The 21202-nt window shown below is 60.5% G+C and overlaps 2 protein-coding genes across 6 annotated transcripts in view; one reads left to right on the top strand and one right to left on the bottom strand.

The window, feature by feature from the left end:
• Window positions 1-223: 223 nt before the first annotated feature.
• Window positions 224-9455, top strand: LOC136050566 (cullin-9-like). Of its 2 annotated transcripts, XM_065739507.1 has the most exons (29): window positions 224-794; window positions 892-1046; window positions 1260-1748; window positions 1882-2017; window positions 2355-2545; window positions 2717-3059; window positions 3202-3394; window positions 3511-3718; window positions 3798-3976; window positions 4054-4271; window positions 4342-4558; window positions 4637-4742; window positions 4818-5045; window positions 5116-5206; window positions 5284-5455; window positions 5576-5681; window positions 5790-5885; window positions 5965-6140; window positions 6325-6458; window positions 6532-6693; window positions 6771-6865; window positions 6944-7126; window positions 7214-7362; window positions 7478-7703; window positions 7795-7945; window positions 8033-8178; window positions 8297-8414; window positions 8529-8731; window positions 8813-9455. In XM_065739507.1, exons 1-29 carry the CDS (start codon window positions 227-229, stop codon window positions 9092-9094), a joined length of 5721 nt encoding a protein of 1906 aa, XP_065595579.1. In that variant the 5' UTR covers window positions 224-226; the 3' UTR covers window positions 9095-9455. The 2 variants fall into 2 exon arrangements, with proteins under 2 accessions (XP_065595579.1, XP_065595578.1); XM_065739506.1 differs by having other exon boundaries at window positions 6532-6663; window positions 8297-8731.
• Window positions 9342-21202, bottom strand: part of LOC136050568 (phosphofurin acidic cluster sorting protein 1-like) — a 41759-nt gene continuing 29898 nt past the window's right edge. Inside the window, exons 3-24 of one of the 4 annotated variants that reach the window (XM_065739509.1) lie at window positions 20910-20999; window positions 20472-20597; window positions 20118-20280; window positions 19876-19967; window positions 18571-18651; window positions 17802-17861; window positions 17024-17175; window positions 14574-14667; window positions 14180-14251; window positions 13895-14025; window positions 13640-13772; window positions 13422-13526; window positions 12723-12829; window positions 12335-12489; window positions 12131-12241; window positions 11955-12057; window positions 11270-11312; window positions 11118-11160; window positions 10892-11033; window positions 10535-10758; window positions 10248-10361; window positions 9342-10163 (exon numbers count right to left, since the gene is read on the bottom strand). In XM_065739509.1, coding sequence (XP_065595581.1) covers window positions 10048-10163; window positions 10248-10361; window positions 10535-10758; window positions 10892-11033; window positions 11118-11160; window positions 11270-11312; window positions 11955-12057; window positions 12131-12241; window positions 12335-12489; window positions 12723-12829; window positions 13422-13526; window positions 13640-13772; window positions 13895-14025; window positions 14180-14251; window positions 14574-14667; window positions 17024-17175; window positions 17802-17861; window positions 18571-18651; window positions 19876-19967; window positions 20118-20280; window positions 20472-20597; window positions 20910-20999 — 2457 coding nt within the window. In that variant the 3' untranslated portion in view covers window positions 9342-10047. Of the gene's footprint in view, window positions 10164-10247; window positions 10362-10534; window positions 10759-10891; window positions 11034-11117; window positions 11161-11269; window positions 11313-11362; window positions 11689-11954; window positions 12058-12130; window positions 12242-12334; window positions 12490-12722; window positions 12830-13421; window positions 13527-13639; window positions 13773-13894; window positions 14026-14179; window positions 14252-14573; window positions 14668-17023; window positions 17176-17801; window positions 17862-18570; window positions 18652-19875; window positions 19968-20117; window positions 20281-20471; window positions 20598-20909; window positions 21000-21202 lie in introns of those variants that run through there. The other 3 variants (XM_065739510.1, XM_065739511.1, XM_065739513.1) reach the window with 3 other exon arrangements.

Raw genomic sequence — 21202 nt, 5'->3', positions numbered from 1 at the left:
GGCCTACACAGCGCAGGACACACGCGGCAGCCGAACCCCCTCGGCTCCCGTCGGCTCCGCCCGCCGCGCCCGCCCACCCGGAAGCGGCGCAGAGCCGAGCCCGGCGCGGGACGGCGGCCGCGGCCGACCGGTGGCGGCGGGCGATCGCGCCGCAGGGCGCCCCCTAGCGGGCGGGCGGGCGGACACGCCGCGCCGCTCCCCGCCGTCCCCGCATCCGCCCCGCAGCATGGCGAGCGAGAGGCGCGAGGGCGCGCTGCTGGTGCGGCCGGGCCCCCAGCTGCAGGCCTACCCGCACGAGCTGCTGCGGCGGCGGCGCGGCCCCGACGGCGCCCCGGAGTACCTGGTGCGGTGGCGCGTGGAGGAGCGGGCGGCGAGCGGCAGCGGCGGCTCTCCCGCGGGGCCCCGCTCGGAGAGCGTGGCCATGTGGCTGTCGGCGGAGGAGGTCCGCGCCGGCTGCCCGGCGCTGCTGGGCGGGGGGGAGCGGGAGAAGGAGGACGGGGCGCCCGGCCCGCCGCCCGCGGCGCTGGACGAGGCCTCGCTGCTGGAGATGAAGGCCGACGTCGGGAGCCTGGTGCGGCGAGCCGGCCGGCAGCTGGCCGGCGGCGGGACCCCCGTGTCCTCCGTCCTCAACACCGTGCACGTGCTGAGCGCGTACGCCGGCATCGGCGCGCTGGCAGGCGCCTTCAGGGAGACGGGAGCCCTCGACCTGCTGCTGGAGATGCTGTGCCACGAGGAGAAGGCGATCTGCCACGGCGCCGGAGAGATGCTGAGGGCTCTGGCTTTGCACGACGCAGGTGGGGGCTGCTGCTGAGGATGCCGGTCCTTTTGTAGGGTGGGGTCTCAGGGGAGTGTTGTTATCCTTAGGGAGCCTAATGCTTTCTGTTGTTGCAGGGAGCTGGGCTTATGTGCTGTTATCCTTGAGCCAGCAGGATGGCATTGAGCAGCACATGGACTTTGATGGCCGTTACACCTTGCTGGAGCTGTTTGCTGAGACAACGTCCTCTGAAGATCACTGCGTGTCCTTTGAGGGCATTCCTCTTCCACAGGTAGCATGCTGGTGAGCAGCACTTGGTGTTGCTGGCGCAGGGTCTGGGCCTGGCTGGAGGCTGAGGTGCAGTGAGGAAGCACAGTGGGCTGAGGGGGGACTGTGCTGCTGCCTGCTGGTCTGCAGCCATTGCGGAACTGTGGATGGGCTGGTGGTGTGCAGAGGGGCACGAGGTGCTTGGCCAGCTGCGGTCTGACAGCCCTGCCTGTTGCAGATCCCCGGGAAGCAGCTGTTCACCCTGGTGAAGCGCTACCTGTGCGTCACTTCTCTCCTGGACAAGCTCAGCAGCGATGAGGAGGAGAGTGGGGAGCAACAGGAGAGCAGCCACGTGAAGCAGGAGTTTGAGTTCAGCATGGCTATGGCAAACCTCATCTTGGAGCTGGCGCGCGTGATGGGCTGGGACCACAGCCACAAGCCAGAGCCGCCATCCCAGCAGGAGACAAAGCCATACACCTCCTGCTCCATCTTCCAGCACCAGTCCACATCCTCCAGCGCTGCTCCAGCACCCCCTGCTCCGAGGCCAAATGAGCCCAGCACCTTCAAGACACGCTCGGCCTTCCCGAGCCGCAGCAGCTATGTGGAGTATGTGCAGGCCAACCTGGTGCATGGCATGCGGGTGCGCATGCTGGAGGACTACGAGCAGGTCAGCGCTGGAGACGAGGGTGAATTTCGCCAGAGCAATGATGGCATGCCACCTGTGCAGGTATCTGCTGCTGGGAGGATGGGGCTGTGGATGGGGGCATCATGTGGTGTGGAAAGTGCAGAACCTTGCGTGGGAGCAGCACGGCTTGCCGTGTGTTTCCTCAGTTGTGTGTGGCTTTGGCTCTCCTTCACAGGTATACTGGTATGCCTCGGGCTGCACATACTGGGTTCACTGGCACATGGTGGAGATCATTGGCTCTCCTGAGCAGGAGGAACAAGAGGGCCGAGAGAGGGTGTCCACCCTGAGATACAGCCAAAAGCTGGCAGCAGGTGAGCATCAGGCCATGTGGGCATGCAGCTTGTCCCTGGGTCCACATCCTGAGGGAACAATCTGGCACAATAGCTAGCTAGAGGTGCCCATTTTTGTCCCCAAGAGGCCCCAGAGAAGACTGCAGTCCCTCCTCCTGCCCCACTCCTGGGCTCTGCTCCCAGCACGCCCCCTGCCCTTTGCTGCCCTCCTGTCACCTCCCTTTCCCACACTGGGATGGGGTCGGGCTGGTCCTCGAGAGCTCCTGCTGTGGGAGTGAGGGCCGTGCAGCAGAGGGTGGCTGTGCCGAGTGGAGCTGGTGGGGCTGACGGTGCCTTTCCTCCCTCGGCCGTCCTGCAGCCGCGCAGCCGCTTTTGTCCAAGCCCCCGGCAGGGCTGTGCCCACTGCCTTACCTGGGGGAGCAGCCGAGCAGAGCTGCAGCGACCCTGAGCCGCGCTGAGTGGTGGGAGCTGCTGTTCTTTGTGAAGAAGCTGGAAGCTCAGGAGCAGCAGGAGATGCTCCAGCTCATCCGGCAGGAGCACGCTGAGCAGGTACGGGCCGGAGTGGCACGGGGAAGCCCAAGGGAGGGGGGGCTCGTGGCGCTGGGGAGGGGTCTGGGGCTCTGTGCAGTGCGGCCCTTCTGTCGGCTTGGGCCCGGGCTGTCTCAGGGGCGTGGGGTCCGTCGTGTGTCCGTGTGTGTTGACGTATCCCCATGCACGCAGCTGTCGGAGCCGGCCGAGGACGCCCTGCTGCAGCTGCCGGTCCCTGTGGAGCTGGCCCAGACGGTGCTGCGGGCCCTGGAGAAGCAGCTCCAGGGCAGCGCTCAGAGCGAGCTGTGCAGCTCCCGTGTGTATGCCAAGTGCTTAACGGGGAGCGGGGCCGGGCAGTGCGGTGGGAGCAGTGCTGCGGTGTCCTCGGAAGGCACCGGTCCCGGAGCCGTGCCGGCCACGGTGGCGAAGGAAGAGCTTTCTGCAGCCACGGCCCTTGGGTCGGATTCCCAGCTGTTCCGTGAGCTCCTGGAGAGGGAAGGACTGTGCTTCCCACAGGTGGATGAGCGGAGTGAAGGTGAGGGCCCAACAGAGGGAGACTGCAGGCTCTGGATGTGGCGTGGGACAGGAGGCCGGCGGGTGCCAGGCCTGCGGGTGTGTCTGGGTGCTGCTGCGGGTGCTGCTGGTGATGACCCAGCCTCTCTCCCTCCCTTCTGCAGTGTGGGGCGGCTGCGAGGGCGTGAGTGAGGGCGGCTGCCTGGCCGAGGTGCAGCGCGTGGTGGATGCGATCCTGCGTGGCGGCTGCGAGGCAGAGCTGCGCGTGTCTGGGCTGCAGCACGCGGTGAAGGTGCTGGAGGAGGCCCCGGAGCAGGAGCGGTGTGGCAGCGCAGCCCAGGGCGTGCCAGGGACCAGGTGTGGGGCCCTCGCGTCCTCGCGTTCTGGGTGGGCCACGTGGGATGGTCCGAGTGTGGTGGTGTGAAGGTGGCTGTGTGCGGGAGGCTCCTCCTGAGGTGCCCTGTGCCGTGCAGGGAGAAGCTGGTGAGGGCGGCGGTGGAGCTGCTGGGCACCGAGGAGGCCGAGTCGTGCCCGGCGGCGCTGGCGCTGTGGATGGTGGCCCTGCTGATGGAGAGCTGTGAGTGGCGCGTGCCTTTCGCCGCTGAGGGCGGTGCGCGGGCAGTGCTGGCCTGCATGCGGCGGCACGCGGCCTCCACCCTGGTGCAGCAGGCTGGCCTGGCGGTGAGTGCACACAGGGACTCAGAGGGTGACGGGCTCTATTTGTTGCCTGCCATGCCCTGAGCCGCCGTGGGCCGTGCAGGCGCTGAAGCTGCTGGTGGGAGCTGGAGGTGCTGATGGGAAGCCTTCGCTGCTGAGCCACACCGACGCACAGACGATGCGGGAGATCTTCGCCAGCATCGGCTCTGCCTGCGGCGAGGGCTCGCCCGGCCTGCTGGGTGCCATCCCTGCTGCCGTGCGTGCCATGCAGGGCGTGCCAGGGTAGGGACGGGACCGGGCAGGTCCCGGGGAGCTCTGCACTTGGGGAGGACGGCACCCACATGGCTGCGTCCCCGCAGGGGCTCCTCGGGCGTGCGGAACGGGCTGCTGGTGGCCGGGATGCTGGTGGATGGACATCGGGGCCTGGCGGAGCAGCTGGTGGGCTGCGACCTCCCCGCGGTGCTGCAGAGCTGCTGGAAGGATGGGCGGGATGCCGGCTGCCCCAACGCCGCGCTGGCCCTCAGCATCATCGACCGCCTGGCGGAGCACCGCCTGCTCTGTGGCCCCGAGATGCCAGGTACCGCGCAGGCGGCCCTCTGTGCCGTGGCCCCACAGGCAGGGGCTGAGGGTTGCACTCTGTCCCGCAGGCACCGAGGCCGTGCTGCTGGAGCCTACAGCTGGGCTGTGGGATGGTGCACTGCCCGAGGATGCGGTGGTGGCCCTGGAGCAGCGACTCTGTGGCCTGGCAGCTGTTCCTGTGGGTGAGGTGTCCCAGCGACTGCAGGAGCACCACTGCTTCCGTCTGCTGCTGCACGGCCTCGAGCTGCCGGGAACAGAGAAGGCCGTGGGGCTGCGGATCCTCAGGTGGTGATCGATCAGAGTGTTGGGGCCCAGGATAGGGCTGCCTTGGGCCTGACCTGAGCAGCCCCTTCTGTCCCATAGGATCCTGAATGCATTCCTGGACGGGTACCGGGAGGATGCGCTGCCCTGGCACGAGTGCGTGGAGCCGTGCCTGTCCTTCCTGAGCACCCGCAGCAGTGACCGTGAGGTGAGTGAGCCCTGGTGCTCCTGGGGGCAGTGAGAGCTGTGCTATTCGCCGCCTGCTCAGGGCCGTGTCCTGCAGGTGGTGCAGGAGGTGGTGGGCTTCCTGCACCGCCTGGCCACCACCAACAAGGACTGCACCGTGGGGATGTGCCGTGCGGGCGCCCGTGAGGCTGTGGCCAAAGCCCTGGACGAGCACAGCACGGCCCTGCCACTGGCACCATCCCTGCTGGAGCTGGTGAGTGACTGCGAGAGGCACGCTGCGCTCTACAGGAAGCTGACGGGCAGCGTCTTGTCCGGCTGCATCCAGGTGGGCTGGGGGTCCTGCCGGCTTGGGGAGAAGGATGCGGCCCCCGGTGACGGCACGTCCCCATCCCCAGGTGGTGCTGGGGCAGATTGAGGAGCACCGCCGCAGCCAGCAACCCATCAGTGTCCCCTTCTTTGACGTCTTTCTGCGCAACCTGTGCCGAGGTGAGCGTGGGAGCCGGGCCCCGTGCAGAGGTGCTTGTCCTGGCGGTGGCTGGAAGCCTCGTATGCTCTCCCCGCAGGCTCCAGCGTGGAGGTGAAGGAGGACAAGTGCTGGGAGAAGGTGCAGGTCTCCTCCAACCCGCACCGCGCCAGCAAGCTGACGGACAGGAACCCCAAGACCTACTGGGAATCAAACGGCAGCACCGGCTCCCACTACATCACCGTCCACATGCAGCGTGGGGTGGTGGTCAGGTAGGGCTGTGTGGGGAGGAGATAGAGGGCTGTGGGGCTCTACACACCTGCCTTCCCCGTACTGGTGTTGCTGGATGTGGGTGAGGGCTGCGGGACAGTTCCATGTTTGCCACGCCGCAGGGAGATGAGCATGCTGGTGTCCAGCGAGGACTCGAGCTACATGCCGGCCCGCGTGGTGGTGCTGGGCGGGGACAGCCCTGCTGACGTCCGGACGGAGCTCAACGCAGTGAGTTGTGCCGGTGCTGCCGGACTGTGGTTGCACTGGGGCAGGCCAGGAGCGTGGGGCCACTGTGTGGGCTCACTGCCCACCCTGAGAGCTCCCGTGTGCCCGCAGGTGACCGTCCTGCCCTCGGCCAGCAGGGTGGTGCTGCTGGAGAACATGCCGCGCTTCTGGCCCGTCATCCAGATCCGGGTGAAGCGGTGCCAGCAGGTGGGAGCCGGGCCCGGCCCAGGCCATGGCAGTGGGCGTCAGGGATGCAGATGGAGCTCAGCGTTATTCTTTTCCGCAGGGTGGCATCGACACGCGCGTGCGTGGCATTGAGGTGCTGGGGCCCAAGCCCACCTTCTGGCCCATCTTCAAGGAGCAGCTGTGCAGGCGGACGTTCCTCTTCTGCAGTGCTCGGGCGCATGCCTGGTGCCAGGAGATCAGGCAGGATCGGAGGCAGCTGCTGCAGCTCTTTGGCAAGTGAGTGGTGCGTGGTCCACGCCGTCTGTCCCTGGGGTCCTGAGGCAGCAGGTGTGGTGCTGGCAGCCCGAGAGAGGCTGAAGGGCTGGGAAAGGTCCTCATCAGCGCCTGGGATGGTGAGGCTGTTCTGTTTGCAGTTGGTGGGTGCCTGAGACCGTACCGTGCTGCCCACTTGCTGTTGCAGGCTGAACCGGGCGCTGCGGCACGAGCAAGACTTTGCTGAACGCTTCCTTCCTGACGACGAGGTGGCCCGGGCCCTGGGCAGGACGTGCTGGGAGGCCCTGGTGACCCCCGTGGTGCAGAGCATCACCAGCGCAGGTACTGCCATCATCCCTGGCCTTCCCCCTGTGCCCAGGCCCGAAGCCCCCACTGAGTCTCTGCATCCCTGCAGACTCCGGTGGCATCAGCCCTCTGTCCTGGCTGCTGGACGAGTACCTGGGGAGCGTAGAGCCACCCCGCGGTGACGCCTTTGGTTCCTGTGTGCGGCGCCTGACCCAGCTCCTGGTGCACGTGGACCCGGGTGGTGAGGATCTGGAGGAGGCAAGAGCAGCCGGTGAGCGCGGGGCTGCCGTCCTGCGGGGCAGGGTGTGGGGCGGCATGTGGGGCTGAGCCTCGGCCGTGCCTCAGTAGGGGGCAAGGAGGGCAGGAACCAGGAGACGGCAGCGATGAAGTCTGGCGGCCTGTGGGACATGGTGCGGTGCTGGTGTGGCGTGGTGCAGCAGCAGGTAGGGCGTGGGGTGATCGGTGCTGGCAGGGCCCGTGGCAGTGCCACTGCGGGGCTCAGCTCTCGGCCGTGCCCACAGGTGCAGCAGTTCCTGGAGGTGTCGGGGCAGGCAGCGGACGTCGTGGAGCGGTACTGTGCACTGTACCGGCGCCTGCGTGGTGCCACAGAGGAGCTCTTTGGGCAGCAGGCCGCTTTTGTGGGAGCCCTGGGCCAGGGCTTCGCCAGGGCTCTGCTGCAGCTCTCCTTCCTGACCGCCCTGCACGTGAGTCCAGGGCCCTGGCTGTGGGAACGTAGCCCTGGGGCACGCGTGTTCCCGCCAGAGCCACGCAGCCATCCCATCCCAATGCAGGTGAGCGAGCAGTTCGCCCGCTACCTGGACAGGAAGGTGCAGGAGCTGCACGGGGCCGCGGGAGGCACAGGACAGCTGCAGCAAGTCCTGGAGCCCTTCGTCGTGTTTGGCGGCCTGGAGTTCGCCCACACCTTCGAGCACTTCTACCGGTGAGCACGCTGCCCTGCTGTGCCCTGGGGAGGGAAGGGCCGTGGGGGTCCGTCCCGGTTGTGGCAGGGCCGGTGGCCGCAGGGCTGAGGCGGCCCTGACCTGTGGCCGTGGCAGGCTGTACCTGGGTGACCGGCTGCTGGTGCAGGGGCCCTCCTGGCTGGAAGAGGCCGTGGTGGAGCAGATGGGGCTGTGCTTCCCCCGCCGCTTCCCCCAGGAGATGCTGAGTGATTTGGCCGAGTCAGAGGAGCTGCGGCGGCACTTTGGCCTCTTCCAGCTGCAGGAACGGGACCGGCGGCTGCTGGAGCGGGACCTGGAGAGCCCCAAGAGCCCTGAGACCGAGGTGAGGGGTGGAGGGATGGGGGCCGAGGGCTGCCCTGTTCCAGGCAGTGTCCTGGGCCTGTCCTGAACTGCCCTCGTGTCCGTGTGTCCAGGTGCCCAGGGAGGTCCCCGCAGTGGAGGTGCTGGTGCTGTCCCCGCGCTGCTGGCCCGTGTCCCCACTGTGCTACGTGGAGGAGCCCCGGAGGTTCTTCTCGGCAGCGCTGAGCTCCCCCCTGGAGGAGTTTGCGGACTTCTGGCGGCACAGTGAGTGCAGCAGCGGTGGGGTCAGGGTTCTCGGGCAGTGGGGTGGGGGCACCAGGAGTGCCCATGAGGCTGACACTGCCCTGGCAGGCCAGAGCCGGCCGGGCCGGCTGTGCACGAGGCCCCGGCGGCTGCAGTGGACGTGGCTGGGCCACGCTGAGCTGTGTTTTGGAGACTGCATCCTCCACGTGTCCACGCTGCAGATGTACATCCTGCTGTGCTTCAACAGCGCTGAGGTAGGAGCCGGGGCCGTGGGGCAGGAGGGACGTGGCTGGTGCTGCCTTCCAGGGCGGCTTCCAGCGGTGCATGGAGTGGGGATGTTCCTGCCTGGCATTGTCCTCTGTCCTTCTGCAGGAGGTGGCGGTGGATGCCCTGCTGCAGGTGACAGGGCTCCCTGCCGAGCTGGTGCACCAGGCCCTGGCCCCACTGACCCATGGTGACGGCATCCTGGTGCAGAGCTGCACGCATGGGGGTGAGTGTGGGGCTGGGACACTTCTGGGGCACTGCTGGCTTGGCCCCACTGGTTGCCTTCTGGGGCTCCTTCAGGGACCAACTCGGGGCCTGGCTGACCATGGGCCGGGTGCAGCTCCAGGTGCCCTGCGGCTGAACCAGGCGGCCCTGGCCCATGCCTCTGGCCGCCACCTGAGGCTGCTGCCTCGGCAGAGGTACCTGCGGGCAGAGAGGGCTGAGAGCAGCGCCTTGGAGAGGAAGAGGAACGTCCTCTGCTGCCTCATCACCCGCCTCCTCAAGGCAGAAAAGCAGCTGCACATTGACAACCTGGTGTTTAAGGTATGGAGGCTGAAGGCTTCAGGGGTGGGGAGGGGCTGTCGGGTATAGAACAGAGAGCGAAGCGCTCCTATGCTGTTGCAGGTGATCGATGCCTGTGAGAAGGGTGAGCTGGGGCCGGGCCTGCAGTTCCTGAGCTTCTGCTGTCACAGCGTGGATGTGCTGTCCTGTGTCCTGCACCTGCTGAACCAGGGCTACCTCCGGCGCCAGGAGGAGAGGCCTCATGTCCTGGAGTACGTCTCTGCTGAGCCCCCGCCTGCCCCATCCCAGGCCCAGCCCCGTGTTACCTTCCAGACTGTAGAGATCAAGACAGCAGCAAACCCAGCCTCTGCTGAAAGGAGGCAGACCTTCTCCACCTTTCGTTAGAGGAGGACTGAGCTGGCAGGGCACAGGCTAAGCCCTGACCATCACTTCCTGAGGACTTGGGGTTTTATTGGGAATAAACAAGCTTAGCTGCACCTGGTCCCACCTGCTAAAGTGTGAAAGCTGCAGCTGGCCCTGGGATCAGGAGGTGAGGTGTTACCGACAGTCCTGCACGCTGGAGGGCCAGCAGCAGCCAACCTCTCCCTGCATCGTTGCCCTCAAGCACAGAGGGAGCCACACAACCCTGCTGTAATGGTACCAGCATTAATTTATTAAAATTAATCCTGAAAAGTAACCGTACAATAAATTTAAAAAAAATAGAATCTTGTAAAAAAAAAAAAAAGGAAAAAAAGAAAAAAAAAGAGGGGGAAACAACAAAAATCCAGGTGCCCCCATGCTATACCTCCAGCTGGCAGCACCGTGGGGCAGGGCTGGCCAGGATGTGGACGTGAGGGCGGCAGCAGTGCTGGGGCTGCACAGGGATGAGGGAACTGCTGAGGCTCAGCCCCACGGGGCAGGGCCAGGCCCCGGCAGCCTGGTCTGGTGAAGGGAAGGTGTGGGGGGGCCTGCTCAGCACTGACCCCTACCCTGCGCTGCTCCGCTCTGGCTCCAGTGCTGGGGAGCTGCCCAGGCCCAGCCCAGCTGGGGCCCTGGCGGCTGCAGAGCTGGGGGAGAGGGGGCCTGGGGCCCAGCCAGGCTCATGTGGCCAATGCCAGCCCTTGTCCCAGGCTGCTGTTGGGGGGCAGGGGAGGCAGGCGGCACGGTGCCCTGGCTGGTAGCGGAGGATGCACGGACCCAGTCTCAGTGGCCTCACCTTCGTGGATCTTGGCCCACAGGGAGTGGTGTGGGTGTGGTGTTCCCTCTGCAGGGCTGTGGAGCAGGGGGAAGAGAGCACCTCTGTCTCTGTGCCTCCTCCCATGAGCCTCCACAGCTCCGTTTCAGGACTGCACTGCATCTCACACGCTCTTTGAGTAGCCAAAGATGCCCACGGGGAGATACTTGACGTGTGTTGGCCACTGTGCTGCCAGTTGGAAAAACTTCACATCGTTCCATTCCACCCCATCTATGGAGACTGACAGGAGATAGTGCAGTGAGGCACAGCCCTGCCCTGGGCAGCCAGGGCTGCTTGGCTGGCCATCCCCGCACCTGCCCTCACCTCGCAGCATGGTGTTCTGGTGCTTGGCTGTGCAGATGAGGCGTGTGATCCCTTCGATGACTTGGCTTTTGGGTTCCAGGTCCTTCTCTTTTGGTTTCTTGCTCAAGAACATCACTGGGGGTCAGGGACAGAGTGCTAGCATTAGCAGGTGCCCACTGGGCAGTGTGTGGCAGCCTCACCCCAGGGCTGGCTTCCCTGCAGCTCTCAGCTTGCCCTCCCACTGCTTTTTGTGCAACTGGCTGCGGCCCCGCACCACTGAGCAACCCCAGGGTGGGTTTGGGAGTTACCTTTCTTGTTCTTCTCCTTGGTGACCACAGTCATGGCCATAGTGCTGGGAGGCACCAGCTCCCCGACGCTGGGAATGCGGCTGACCTGGAGCGAGCGGAAGTTGCTCTTGAGCGTGTTCTTGATGCCCGTCTCCCGCTTCTCGCCCTCCTTCTTCCTATCCAACCCTTGCGTTGTCCAGTAGTCCACCTGCAGGCCCATCACCTCCACTCCGGGGCTCAGAGACCTGGGCAAGACAGGCAGCATCCCATGGCCCAGCTGCAGCCTGCCCTGGGAGCACGCTGGCCCCATAACCTTGGGATGCAGCGGCCTGGCCAGAGAGCACCTCGAGCTCTCCTGTGCGAGCCCCACTTCCTTACCCGGCACCTGAGAGGCCGCTGCTGACGGACGGGGATGGTGGTGGGGTGCACACAGTCTCTTTGCCATAGGGGGATGCGCTGCCAGCAGCTGGCACTGAGCTCAGCAGCGAAGGGGTGCAGGCTGTGGCATCGTCTGAGTCCACTGCACAGGAAATGAGGGGGTCAGAAGGACAGCGACAGGACCTCACCACGGTGAGGCACAAACTGTGGGCTCACAGGGACTCACCAGAGGCACTGAAGGACTGCTCCACCAGGCCCACCTTCACAACCTGCAAGGAGAGACAAGTCAGATGGTCCCCAGTGCTGGCACCAAGGGGGCTGGGCACTGCCCTTTCTCCCCCCAAGCCCCGTCATCTGCTGGCTCCTCAACACACTCACCCCCACAAAGGGTATGAACTTCTGGCAGGAGTCCTCGTCGGGGCTGCACAAGGAAGAAGAGGCTGGTGAGGGGCCGGGCACGCCTGCCACGCTGGCCAGCCTAGTGGCCCTGGGACCCCAACACTGGCTCCTGACCACCAGGACCCTCTTTTCTCTGCCCTCCCTCCCCATGGGACTCCCTGTCCCCGACATGGCAGCACAGGGCACACTACACAAGGAGGCAAGGAGTTGGCTCCTCTGGTGCTGGGAGAGGCTGGCATGCGGGAGGGCAGCCCTGCCCCGTTCTGGGGCCATGGCTCCTCTGCACAGCACGGGGGGAGGGGGTGGACGCACATAGGAGGGGGGAGGGAGGGCCAGGCAGCGGCACAGCAAGCACAAGCCAATACCTGATATAAAAATCAAAATAGAGACTTCTCTTCCTTGGGTGCCAGAAACCAAGAGAAGGGAGAGGTGAGAGTGCAGCCAGAACACGAGCGTCAACCCCTGGGCAGCGCAGCGCTGGCTGGCGGCCCTCAGCCCAGCCCAGCCCAGGTGGTCAGTCCCCACTGCTGGGGTTGCCACAGCCCCCAGTTGCTACAGAGGGGGCAGCAGGTGGCCTTGCTCAGTTCGTCCCCCATCTCCCGCAGCCCTGTCCCAGGCACAGCCCACACTGGGGCTGCACGAGGCACCCCCAGGCCACCCTCACCTCTTCTGCTTGTAGGTCAGCATGGCCTCGGAGATGGGCAGCTGGTGAGAGAGGCTGGCTCCAGCGATGAACTGGGCAACGCGGCCTGCAATGTCCACAGTGTCTGTGGGCAGAGGGAGCAGTTAGGGCCCTGGGGGCAGCTGGGCACTGCCAGCCCCAGTGGCCCCAGTCCTGACCTGCAGTGGGGGGCTCAGACCTGCTGAACAGCTCCCGCCACGCTGTGTCCAGGAACAGAGTGCTGTATTTATTATCCACCGAGGCCAAGTACTTGGCGAGAGGGTGAGAGCCTGTGGAGGGAGAAAGGTGGAGTTGGCTCTGGACACAGAGGCGTGGCTGGGGGGGGGCACAGCCCTGTGGCCAGGGCCAGCAGCAGCTCTCACCCAGTGGCACAAGCAGAAAACGAAGGTAGTTCAGCCAGTCGGGAGTCTTGCTGGCCAGCTGCTCCACGAAGAACCGCAGGACAACGCTCAGGTAGCTCTGGTCCCCTGCCACAACTACCTTCACTGGGGGGGGCATGTGGGAGTTACAGTTACAACTGCCAAAGGGAGAGGAAAAGAGACTGTGATGGTCTTCTGCAGCAATCAGCATGCAGCAGCGTGAGGGCATGGAATGTGCCCAGCACCAGAACCCTGCAGAATTTCCTTCTGTCCACCAGGCTTACACCAGCTGCACCCACAGCCCCAGAATGTCCCACTGAGCCCCAGAGGAACCCAGCGCCCTTCCTGGCAGCCAGAGGGAGCTGCCAGACCAAGCCCGAGCTATACTCACTATCTCTGGATTCTGGAGACAGTGGTGTTGAAGGCCGCCTGGATGTCTGCCACTGAGCAGGTGGAAACGACCAGCTGCTTGTGCGCCTGGAGCTGCTCGCTCACATACTGCCAAGGGAGAGGGCTTTGGATAAGCACGTGCCCAGGCCCCACTCCCCTTCGGGATGGAGCCCATCACATCTTGGGCTGAACACCCAAGCATCCCCACATCAGGACAAGAGCCAGAGCACGGACATGCAGCCTGAGAAAAGGCTCCACCACCTCTACCCGAGGAGCTTTTCTTTTGCCACAAAGCCTGCTTTGGTTTTCCAGCATGATTAGGAAACTGTGCTGCTTCTGCTCCCCAGAGCCCAGTGCCAGCAGGGGGAGTGCAGCGCCTCAGCTGGGGCATCCAACACAGCCCTGAGCACGGTGGTCTGAGCACACTCCAAGGGCACAAACACATCATCTATCCCTTCTGGGACTGCTCTGGGTGCCATGCTTTGAGGACTCTACAACGTCAGGGATGCAGCAGAAGATAGAGGAAATGGACAGACTTATGTATGTAGCTCAGTGCTGGAAATGCACTGTGTCCCCCAGGGATGGGCCACGCTTTGTGGAAAGGAGGATACAGCTGGTACCAAGGTCCCTGTGCCCCCAGCCACAGCTGGGAGAAGCCTATGGGACCCACATACATCCAGCTCCCTCAGCCCCCACTCACCTGCCCCTGCCACTCAGCAACATTCACCAGCACAATGCTCTCTGGAAGCTGCTCATCTGAGACCAGGATCTGGTTCAGCTGATCATAAACAGACTTTCGGGGCACCTAGGACAACATCCCCACACCAAGGTTAAGCCCAAGCTGTGGGCAGCTGTGACAGAAGTCCCGTAAGGGCTCTGAGCAAGAAATCTCCAGGTGGGACAGCACGGGGGCCTCACCTGGGTGCTGTGCCACGAGTCTGGTGAGCTCTCACTGTCCAGGCTGCTGGTGCGGCCACTCTGTCCCTTGGAGCTCTGCCGGTCCTTCACCGAGGTGCTGCGGGGACGCCACAACTGCTTGCTCTCTGCCTTGCTGTGAGCGAGAAGCAGGGGACGTGACACTGGGAGGGGGACACATCCTATCTCCACCACGCCCCTGCTTGCTGTGGAGAGTCAATGTGAGCCTTCTCAGCTCAGGGCCCAGAGTCACCTTACCTGGGGGACACAGCACTGGGGAGCTCAGCTTTGGTCCCAGGGCCCAGCTGGGCAAGCCTGTCCACGCTGCTCTCTCTGGTGGCAGTCTCAGGGGGGGCCAGCCGGGGACACGGCTCCTCTGCAGCCACTTCCTGAGGGCCACACACAGTCACGTTGCACACACCGTGCTCCACATGCCCATGGGGACCCCAATCCAGGATGGACCCCACAGGAGAGCCAAGGCTTCAGGGCTGCATCTCCTGCTCACACTCCAGCCCCACTCTGTGCCCCATACACCAGACTCACCACCACAGGGACCTCAGCTCCCGGCTCTTCCTGTGCTCGCGGCACTCCTGGTTTCCGCTTTTCCACCTCGCCCTGGAGGACAGGGAGCAAGGTCAGAGAGGGATGGAACACCCTGTGTGCAAAACGACTCGTGCCTGCAGTGGGACCTCGCGGAGCACACGCTCCTGCGCTCTGGAACCAGCCCCAGAGGATGTCCCCCTGCCTTGCCTGGAGGGCCATCACTACCTGTCTGCCTGCACTGGGAGAAAGAAGAGGAAAGAAGGGAAGGAGCAGCCCCAGGCAGGCGCTGCCAGGAGCAGCGGTCTCAGAGGGAGCTGCAGGCACTGCAGGGATGCTGGGCTGACTGGGGAGGGAAGGGGCAGGAAGCGGTAGTGGTGGTGGTGGTGTAACTCACAGGGCTGCCCGACTCTTGGTCCTGCCCTTTCTGGCTGTGCAGACTGCCGATCTCAGTCTGGGAACCAGAATGAGAGACTCCCTCAAAGAAACGCCTGCAGAGAAACAGACAGACAGACGGACGGACAGACAGACGGGAGAGAAAAAGGCAGGAATAAGAAGGGAACAAAAGTCACTGCGACCCCAGCACTCCCCCGCCAGCCTATCCCAAGCACAGAGCACTGCAGAGGGGTCCCTGGTGGGACACAGGGGCAGACACCCGTGTGCTCAGCAAGCTGACAAAACCATGCTCGTTTCCAGCAGTCGCTCCCCCTTTCCCCGGGGCTCTGCTGGCAGCAGCACTACAGCAACACGCTGTTTTGATCCCTAGCATTTCAATGTGCCTTTTGTGAACATCTCTCAACTGAAGTTTTGATAGAGCCACACAGTGCCACTCTAAGGTTCTGTTCCCATGGTCAAGGTGGCCAACACGAAACCCCCTTGGGGCTGCAGGACCATCTCTGCCACCACAGCAGTTCTTCTGTTAGGACTCTTTTCCAGAGCTACCATTGCTATCTGCTGTTCTCACCTAGATGCACCTGCAGCTTTCTGCAGGATACCTACAGGCTTCTGAACGTCTTGGCTGCACCTGCTGCTTTCCTTTAACACACCTCCTTATTTGTGTGCAGCATGCTCTGCTGCTGGGCACAAGTGTTTGCTGGGTCCACTAACGGATCTCAGGCACTGCTACCCCCCTGTGCAGTCATTACTCAATCCTTTTCTCAGCCAACAATTTGATCCATACTGACTATATTAAAAACACAAGCCAGAAAAATTACAGTGAGTTTTCTCTCACAGTCCTTTGTACTGTTCCAGTAATCCTGCCAGGACATGGCAAACCCTGATGTCACTGTCACCTCAACAAACAGGTGTCTATGACAATAAACAAAGCTGATGTGAAGAGCATATCTTGGATTTACAGGGTTGAAGGTCCTCCTTCCTGAGACAAGTGGGATGAGAATGCCATGCAGGGCATCAGGAACACACAGCCTACACGTGGTTCCCATTTGTACTCAGAAAAAAAAGTACAGGGCCCTTAATGGGAACTTGAAGAGATACACACTCAGCACTGTCAGAAACTGAGACGACAGAGAGCAAACCAAGCTAGGGACACTGAATGGGCTGAAAAGCAGCCCAGGGCTCCCTACCAGAAAGAAGGCAGGCTGTAAGGGCAGATGCAAGCAGCAAACCAGCACCTGTCCTGGATGCTCTCCCAGAAAGCAGATGTCTGCAAGTAGGGATTTGTAGGGTCAGAGCCAGGTCTTACATTTAAACACTCTTAATAGACTTTTCTTACAGTTTACACAGTTCAAATAGTTTATGTACGTAAAGTGCTATCTGACCAAAAGAAGAGCTTCCTTTTTTTTCCACGGCACCTTTGTTTCTTTAAAGCCTTTGGGGAGAACCCACATGAAATTCCTTTTGGAGATCCAAGCAGACCACCTACACAGCTCCCTCCTGCCCACATATCTGCCATCTTCTTACAACAACTCATCGATTTGAGGGATATTACTGTTCCTTTTCTTTCCCCAGTGCCTTCAAGTGGTTCCTGAATCCAGCAGTTTTCACACATCTTGCCTGCACCGACCAAGTCTGCTCTCCCTGCTGAGTACCTTCAGCAGGGATTCAAACTACTCCAAACTATATGTAAATACTTAACTATAGAAACAAGAAGGACAAGTAATCTTGGCTTGGCTAGAAGAGACCTGGGGCACTGTGAGGCAGCCAAGCAGAAAGAGGATAGAAGGCAACTTTGTCACAAAAGGACAGCACAGAACCAGAACAGCCAGGAGCAGAGAGGCCAGGTGAATGCAGAACACGTGGGAGAAAAGCCTGGCTCCATTGCACGGTCCACTGGAGACCTCTGTGCCAAAGTCAGCAGTGCTTGGGAGAGCAAGGCAAGCTACACAGTGCCTGGAGAGTAAGTAGGATGGGGAACATCACCGATGGTTGCTAGCCACACAACTCTACAGAAGGTTGGAACACAGCATGCAGACCCCACAGGGACACAGGAACCAGCCCCAGCAGCTGTGAGACTATGCACTCAAAAGACAGGCATGCTTTGGTGTGGAGAGACTGGGAAGGGCAGGACTGTCAGCAGAAAGATATGAGAGCTGGGAACAGCAGGGACTTAGATCAAGTAGAAACTCTTCCAGCAGATCAGGAACAGTGTCAGATGCTGGACTAGGAGGAAATTAAATGAAACTAAATATGAATGAACACAGTTCTAGTGGTCAGTTTTAAAACAGGATATGAAAGGGAGGAGCTCAGACATGCCAACAGAAGATGGCAATGGGAATGGAGAGGGGACAACACTTGCATTAGTCCAAGCAGCAACAGCAAAGCATCAGAAAGCATTTCTCCAGGTTCCATGGACTGTGTTGTTGGCCTGTGGCTTCCCGTGATCCTTACCTCAGGGTGGGCTTGGGTGTACTGTGCACACTCTCATTGTCCTCAATTTCTGGGCCACTGTCACTGTTGTTGCACTCTTCCAGGCTGTCATAGAGCAACCCCAGATCTTCCTCCACCTCCTGGGTCTGGTCTACAGGGTCAGAATCCAGGACCTGTGGGACCAAGCCCAGAGGGCAATGAAGAGATATGGAGTCACCTGCATACCAGACAAGGTATGTGCAGGCTCCCCCCTAGCAGCACTGCAGCTCTGACCTCATGGAGCCAAATCTAGCCTGCAGAAGGAGCAAGTGACATTGTCACTGGCCACAGGAGAATGCCATGAGCATGACACCTAAAGGAATCTCAGACAGCCACAGCTCCTGGAGTTAAGCCACCTCAGCAGACCTCTGCTAGCAGCGCCATGAACTCACTGCAGGCTCCCAGCCTAGGTCAGTTACCCAAATGCTGATACTTGGCTGCTCTTAGTGACGAACAGGATGAACACAGTCCCTGCAATGACATTTCCTGATACAGAACCAGTGTATGACAGCACTCTTCCTTGCATGGCCACTTTCCCCAACAGGCTGTTTTGGAAGGTGTCTTAGATTTGATTATGAGGCCCCCTTGAAGAAGAATACTTTGGAAAGCCAGCCCGTGCTGTATCTCACAACACCTCTGAGAATACTCCAGAGCACCTGCAGCTCATGCCTCACACCCCCAGTTAGTGGAAACCAGCACTCTGATATCTATACATCTGCAAGGAGACACTGCCAGGTGGGTCAGCCTTCCTGCTTCTTACCTCCTCTGTCACTTTAAACCTCTTCAGCAAAGCCACAAATTTCTGCTTGAAGTTGGGTTGCTAAAACAAAACAAAGAAGGGTAATAAATAAAGATCAGCAAAACTATCAAAACAAGTTTCAAGATGTTTAATGCACAGCACCCAGTTACTATCTTTAACAGGCCAATGGTACTTTTCTGGGTCTACAGGCCCGTGCTCAGCTGCATCTCCCTTCTTCCTTAAATTTGTTGTTGGATTTGGACTAAAGTGGATTCTGCAGGAAGTTGCTGTATATGAGCATGACACAGGGTCTCCGACTTTCTTTGCTATTGGCTGGAATAGCACTTTCTCTCCATTTAAATCCCCTTTCCCCAGAACATCTCTTTGAGGAACTCTGATCTCAACCAAGAAAAGAGGAACAAACTCAGTGAGAGACCTGAAGGGATTATGCCCCTCCAGGGCAGCAGAAGGGCTGCTAACTGCCTTCCTCATACCAGCATTCTTTCTCCTCAGGCAGTGAAAGAGATTACAGAAGCCACAGAACACTATCTCCATAAAGCCAAGCTAAGCATAGTACAGGTCATGAGCCACAGCACAGCTATGAGCAACAAGCCAGCTCAGTAATGGCAGGATGACTTCCTGTTCTGCTCAGAGCCAAGGGCTCTGTCACCCGCTCTGCACCAGTGCCAGCATCCCCCTGCCCCCCAAAATCCAATCCTGTTTCCCTTCAGGGAGGGGAGAAATTCAGTCCTTTCCATTGCTTTGATCACATTGGAAACATGGATGTTACTCTGGTCATTGATGTGGTTCGGATCATTTTCCTCCTAGCCTTCTTGGTTTTCCTCAAGTCATCCTCTTCATCAAACAGATCCTGCAGGCAAGAGGCCACAGAACATCAGAGCAACCAAGATGCTCCAGTGAACAGCATCTCCTGGAATCTTCCTGCCCCACACTCACCTCCTTATCTGAAAAGCTTTAGCCCACTCTGCTCCCAGAGCCTCGCTTCTCATTTCTGCCCTTCTATAAACACCCCATTCTCCCTCCTTAACTTTTTTCCCCAAGCAGACTTTCCCTAGAGCCTCTCCTTCTCCAGGGAGGCAGTGTGGCAACAAGGTCCAGAGGAGGGACAGCATCCTTCTGCAACAGCATTTGTTGCAATCTAAAACTCTTCTGTCTGCACTCACCAGCCTCCCCTTGAGTGTCTCTCTTGGCCTCCCTTCTCCTCCAGAGTTAGCTCAGAGAGCATAAAACTCTGCCTGCACACCTGGGAGAGAGGCAAAGAGCCCTGCTCACACCGACTTGCCCTCAGCCTCTGCGGCAAAGCAGGAAAAGGAGAAACAGTTTGTACGTAAAGCATGCTGACCCTAGTGCTCTTCTTTGCCCAGCAACAGCAGAGATTAGACCCCTGGGTTTAGAAAAGAAGCCAAGGACACAAGCCAGGGCCTTCTGCAGCCAATGAGAAACCTGGGTCATACAGAAGTGTTCTTCCAGGGATGAGCCTCAAGGACAAACACAGCTTCCGAGAGCATGGAGCTGTGATATATTCATCTGGCATGATGGGACAGGTAATGTGATCACAGCTGAACGGATCTGGGTTCGCCAGATCAGCATGGTACCAAAAGGCTTTTTTGTCCCTGAGGGTATGCCCTACAATAGGAGGACAGCAAACAGCAGTGTTTTGCACAGGGCTGGGATGGCTCTGCCACCTGATCGTTATCAGGCCCAGACTTCTTTCTACTTCTTAAAACCTCTATCAGCTCTCAGAGAGAGGGGCAGCTCAGGGTCTTTTAATACAGGCAGATGACAGAGAATCTGCGGTACAAGGTGGAGAGTGCCCAGCAAGGGGTTTGTGCTGCAGACCTGACAGCTCCTGTGGTTCATCCAAATACACTGCAGCTCCCCAAAGTCCCCCACCCCATTTGGGGCTTGGCTGCAGCCCGCACTCCTTCCTGCTGCCAGGTATTGTGGCTCTCTACCCTCTGAAACCATGACAAATGTTCGCTAGGGAGATGCGAGACCTTGGGGTGATGAAGACCCTCAACCCCTGATCCTCACCCAAGAGATGGGGCCAAAATGTAACCCAGGCTTCCCTTACCTGGCCCTGTACGGCATCATCGCTGGCCTCCTGCTCTGAGGAGAAGCTGTCATCCTCTTCTTCAGAGTAGTTATCAATGTCTGGCGAGCGATCTGAAAGCAATACTGCAGGTGCCACAGCTGAACATGACACATGCCAAGGCCAAGTGACCAATACTGCTGGCAGGTGCTTGGGGATGCACATTATTACCCATGCCCTATACAAAATGCTTGCGGTTTGGTCTGTGATGAGTACTAACACACCTGAAGCTTTAATTTTAGGACCTGAAGGGACACTCCCATCCTCATGGTCAATGGGCTGGCTGGACAAAGAGTAGATGCTGATTTCAGCCACTCTGATGTTCACGTCCTTCATATTGCTGTGGAGGCTCAGGAGCTGCCCTCCATCCGTTGGGTGCTGCATCACCTAAGCAGATGGATAGACAGACAAGACCGCTGGCAGGCGATACAGGTGACCAGCAGCCCACTCCTCTGCCAGATGAGGAGCCAAAAAGTCAGAGCACTCAGCACCAAGCGCCTGCCAGCCATCCGGGTTTCCTTCCCCACACTGGTGCAGGTGTCATGCCAAGCTCTTACCCTGTTCCCAGCACCCCATACCTCGGCCATGTTAATGATGCCCACGGCAAGGGTCTTGTAGCCCAGGATCGTGCGGTTCTTGTACCTCTTCCTCCTCTGCAGCATGATCTGCAGTTTATTGCCATCTCTCTTGAGAAAGTGTGGGTACTGGGGAAGGGAAGCATAGGGAGATAGCAGCATGACAGCAGGGCTCAGCACAGCACATGGGTAGGTAGAGAACTCCCCAGTGGCGATACACAGCAGGATCTGGCCTGCTCAAAGGCCATTACATCATCCTCCAAATCCACACTGCCCAGCAAAACAACCCCCGAAGCACTGGAGCAGCTGGCCAGCAGCATCAATCCGTGCTGTTATGACCCGAGCCCCTCCGCAGAGGCAGCCCCCTTCACAGCCAGCCCCCAACGCTGAGCTTGCAGAGTAATGCTGTGTGTGGGAAGCACCAGGACAGTGACAAGGTACCTGCAGCGAGAAGGTCAGCTCCAGCTCAGTCTCCATCAGGCCACCAGGTGGGAGAACATATTCATTCGATCTCAGGACTCGCTTTGAACCCTATGAGAAGATCAGTAAGTGCACACAGCTAGACTGGAGCATGTAGGCCACAAACTCCACTGCACCATGTACATAGGCTCTGTTTTGTTCCACCTCTCAGAGCCACCCTGCAAACTCTGCAGTTCTCCTGAGCTGCCAAAGGCCTCACAGATGCTGTGGCCAGCAGAAGTCAGCCTTGACCAGAGACCCTTCAACTGAGCCAT

This window comes from Cyrtonyx montezumae, unplaced genomic scaffold (assembly GCF_038088225.1).
Source record: "Cyrtonyx montezumae isolate F1298 unplaced genomic scaffold, pur_monq_1.0 scaffold_24, whole genome shotgun sequence".
Classification (NCBI taxonomy): Eukaryota; Metazoa; Chordata; class Aves; order Galliformes; family Odontophoridae; genus Cyrtonyx; species Cyrtonyx montezumae.
This window is presented reverse-complemented; position numbering and strand designations above follow the sequence as displayed.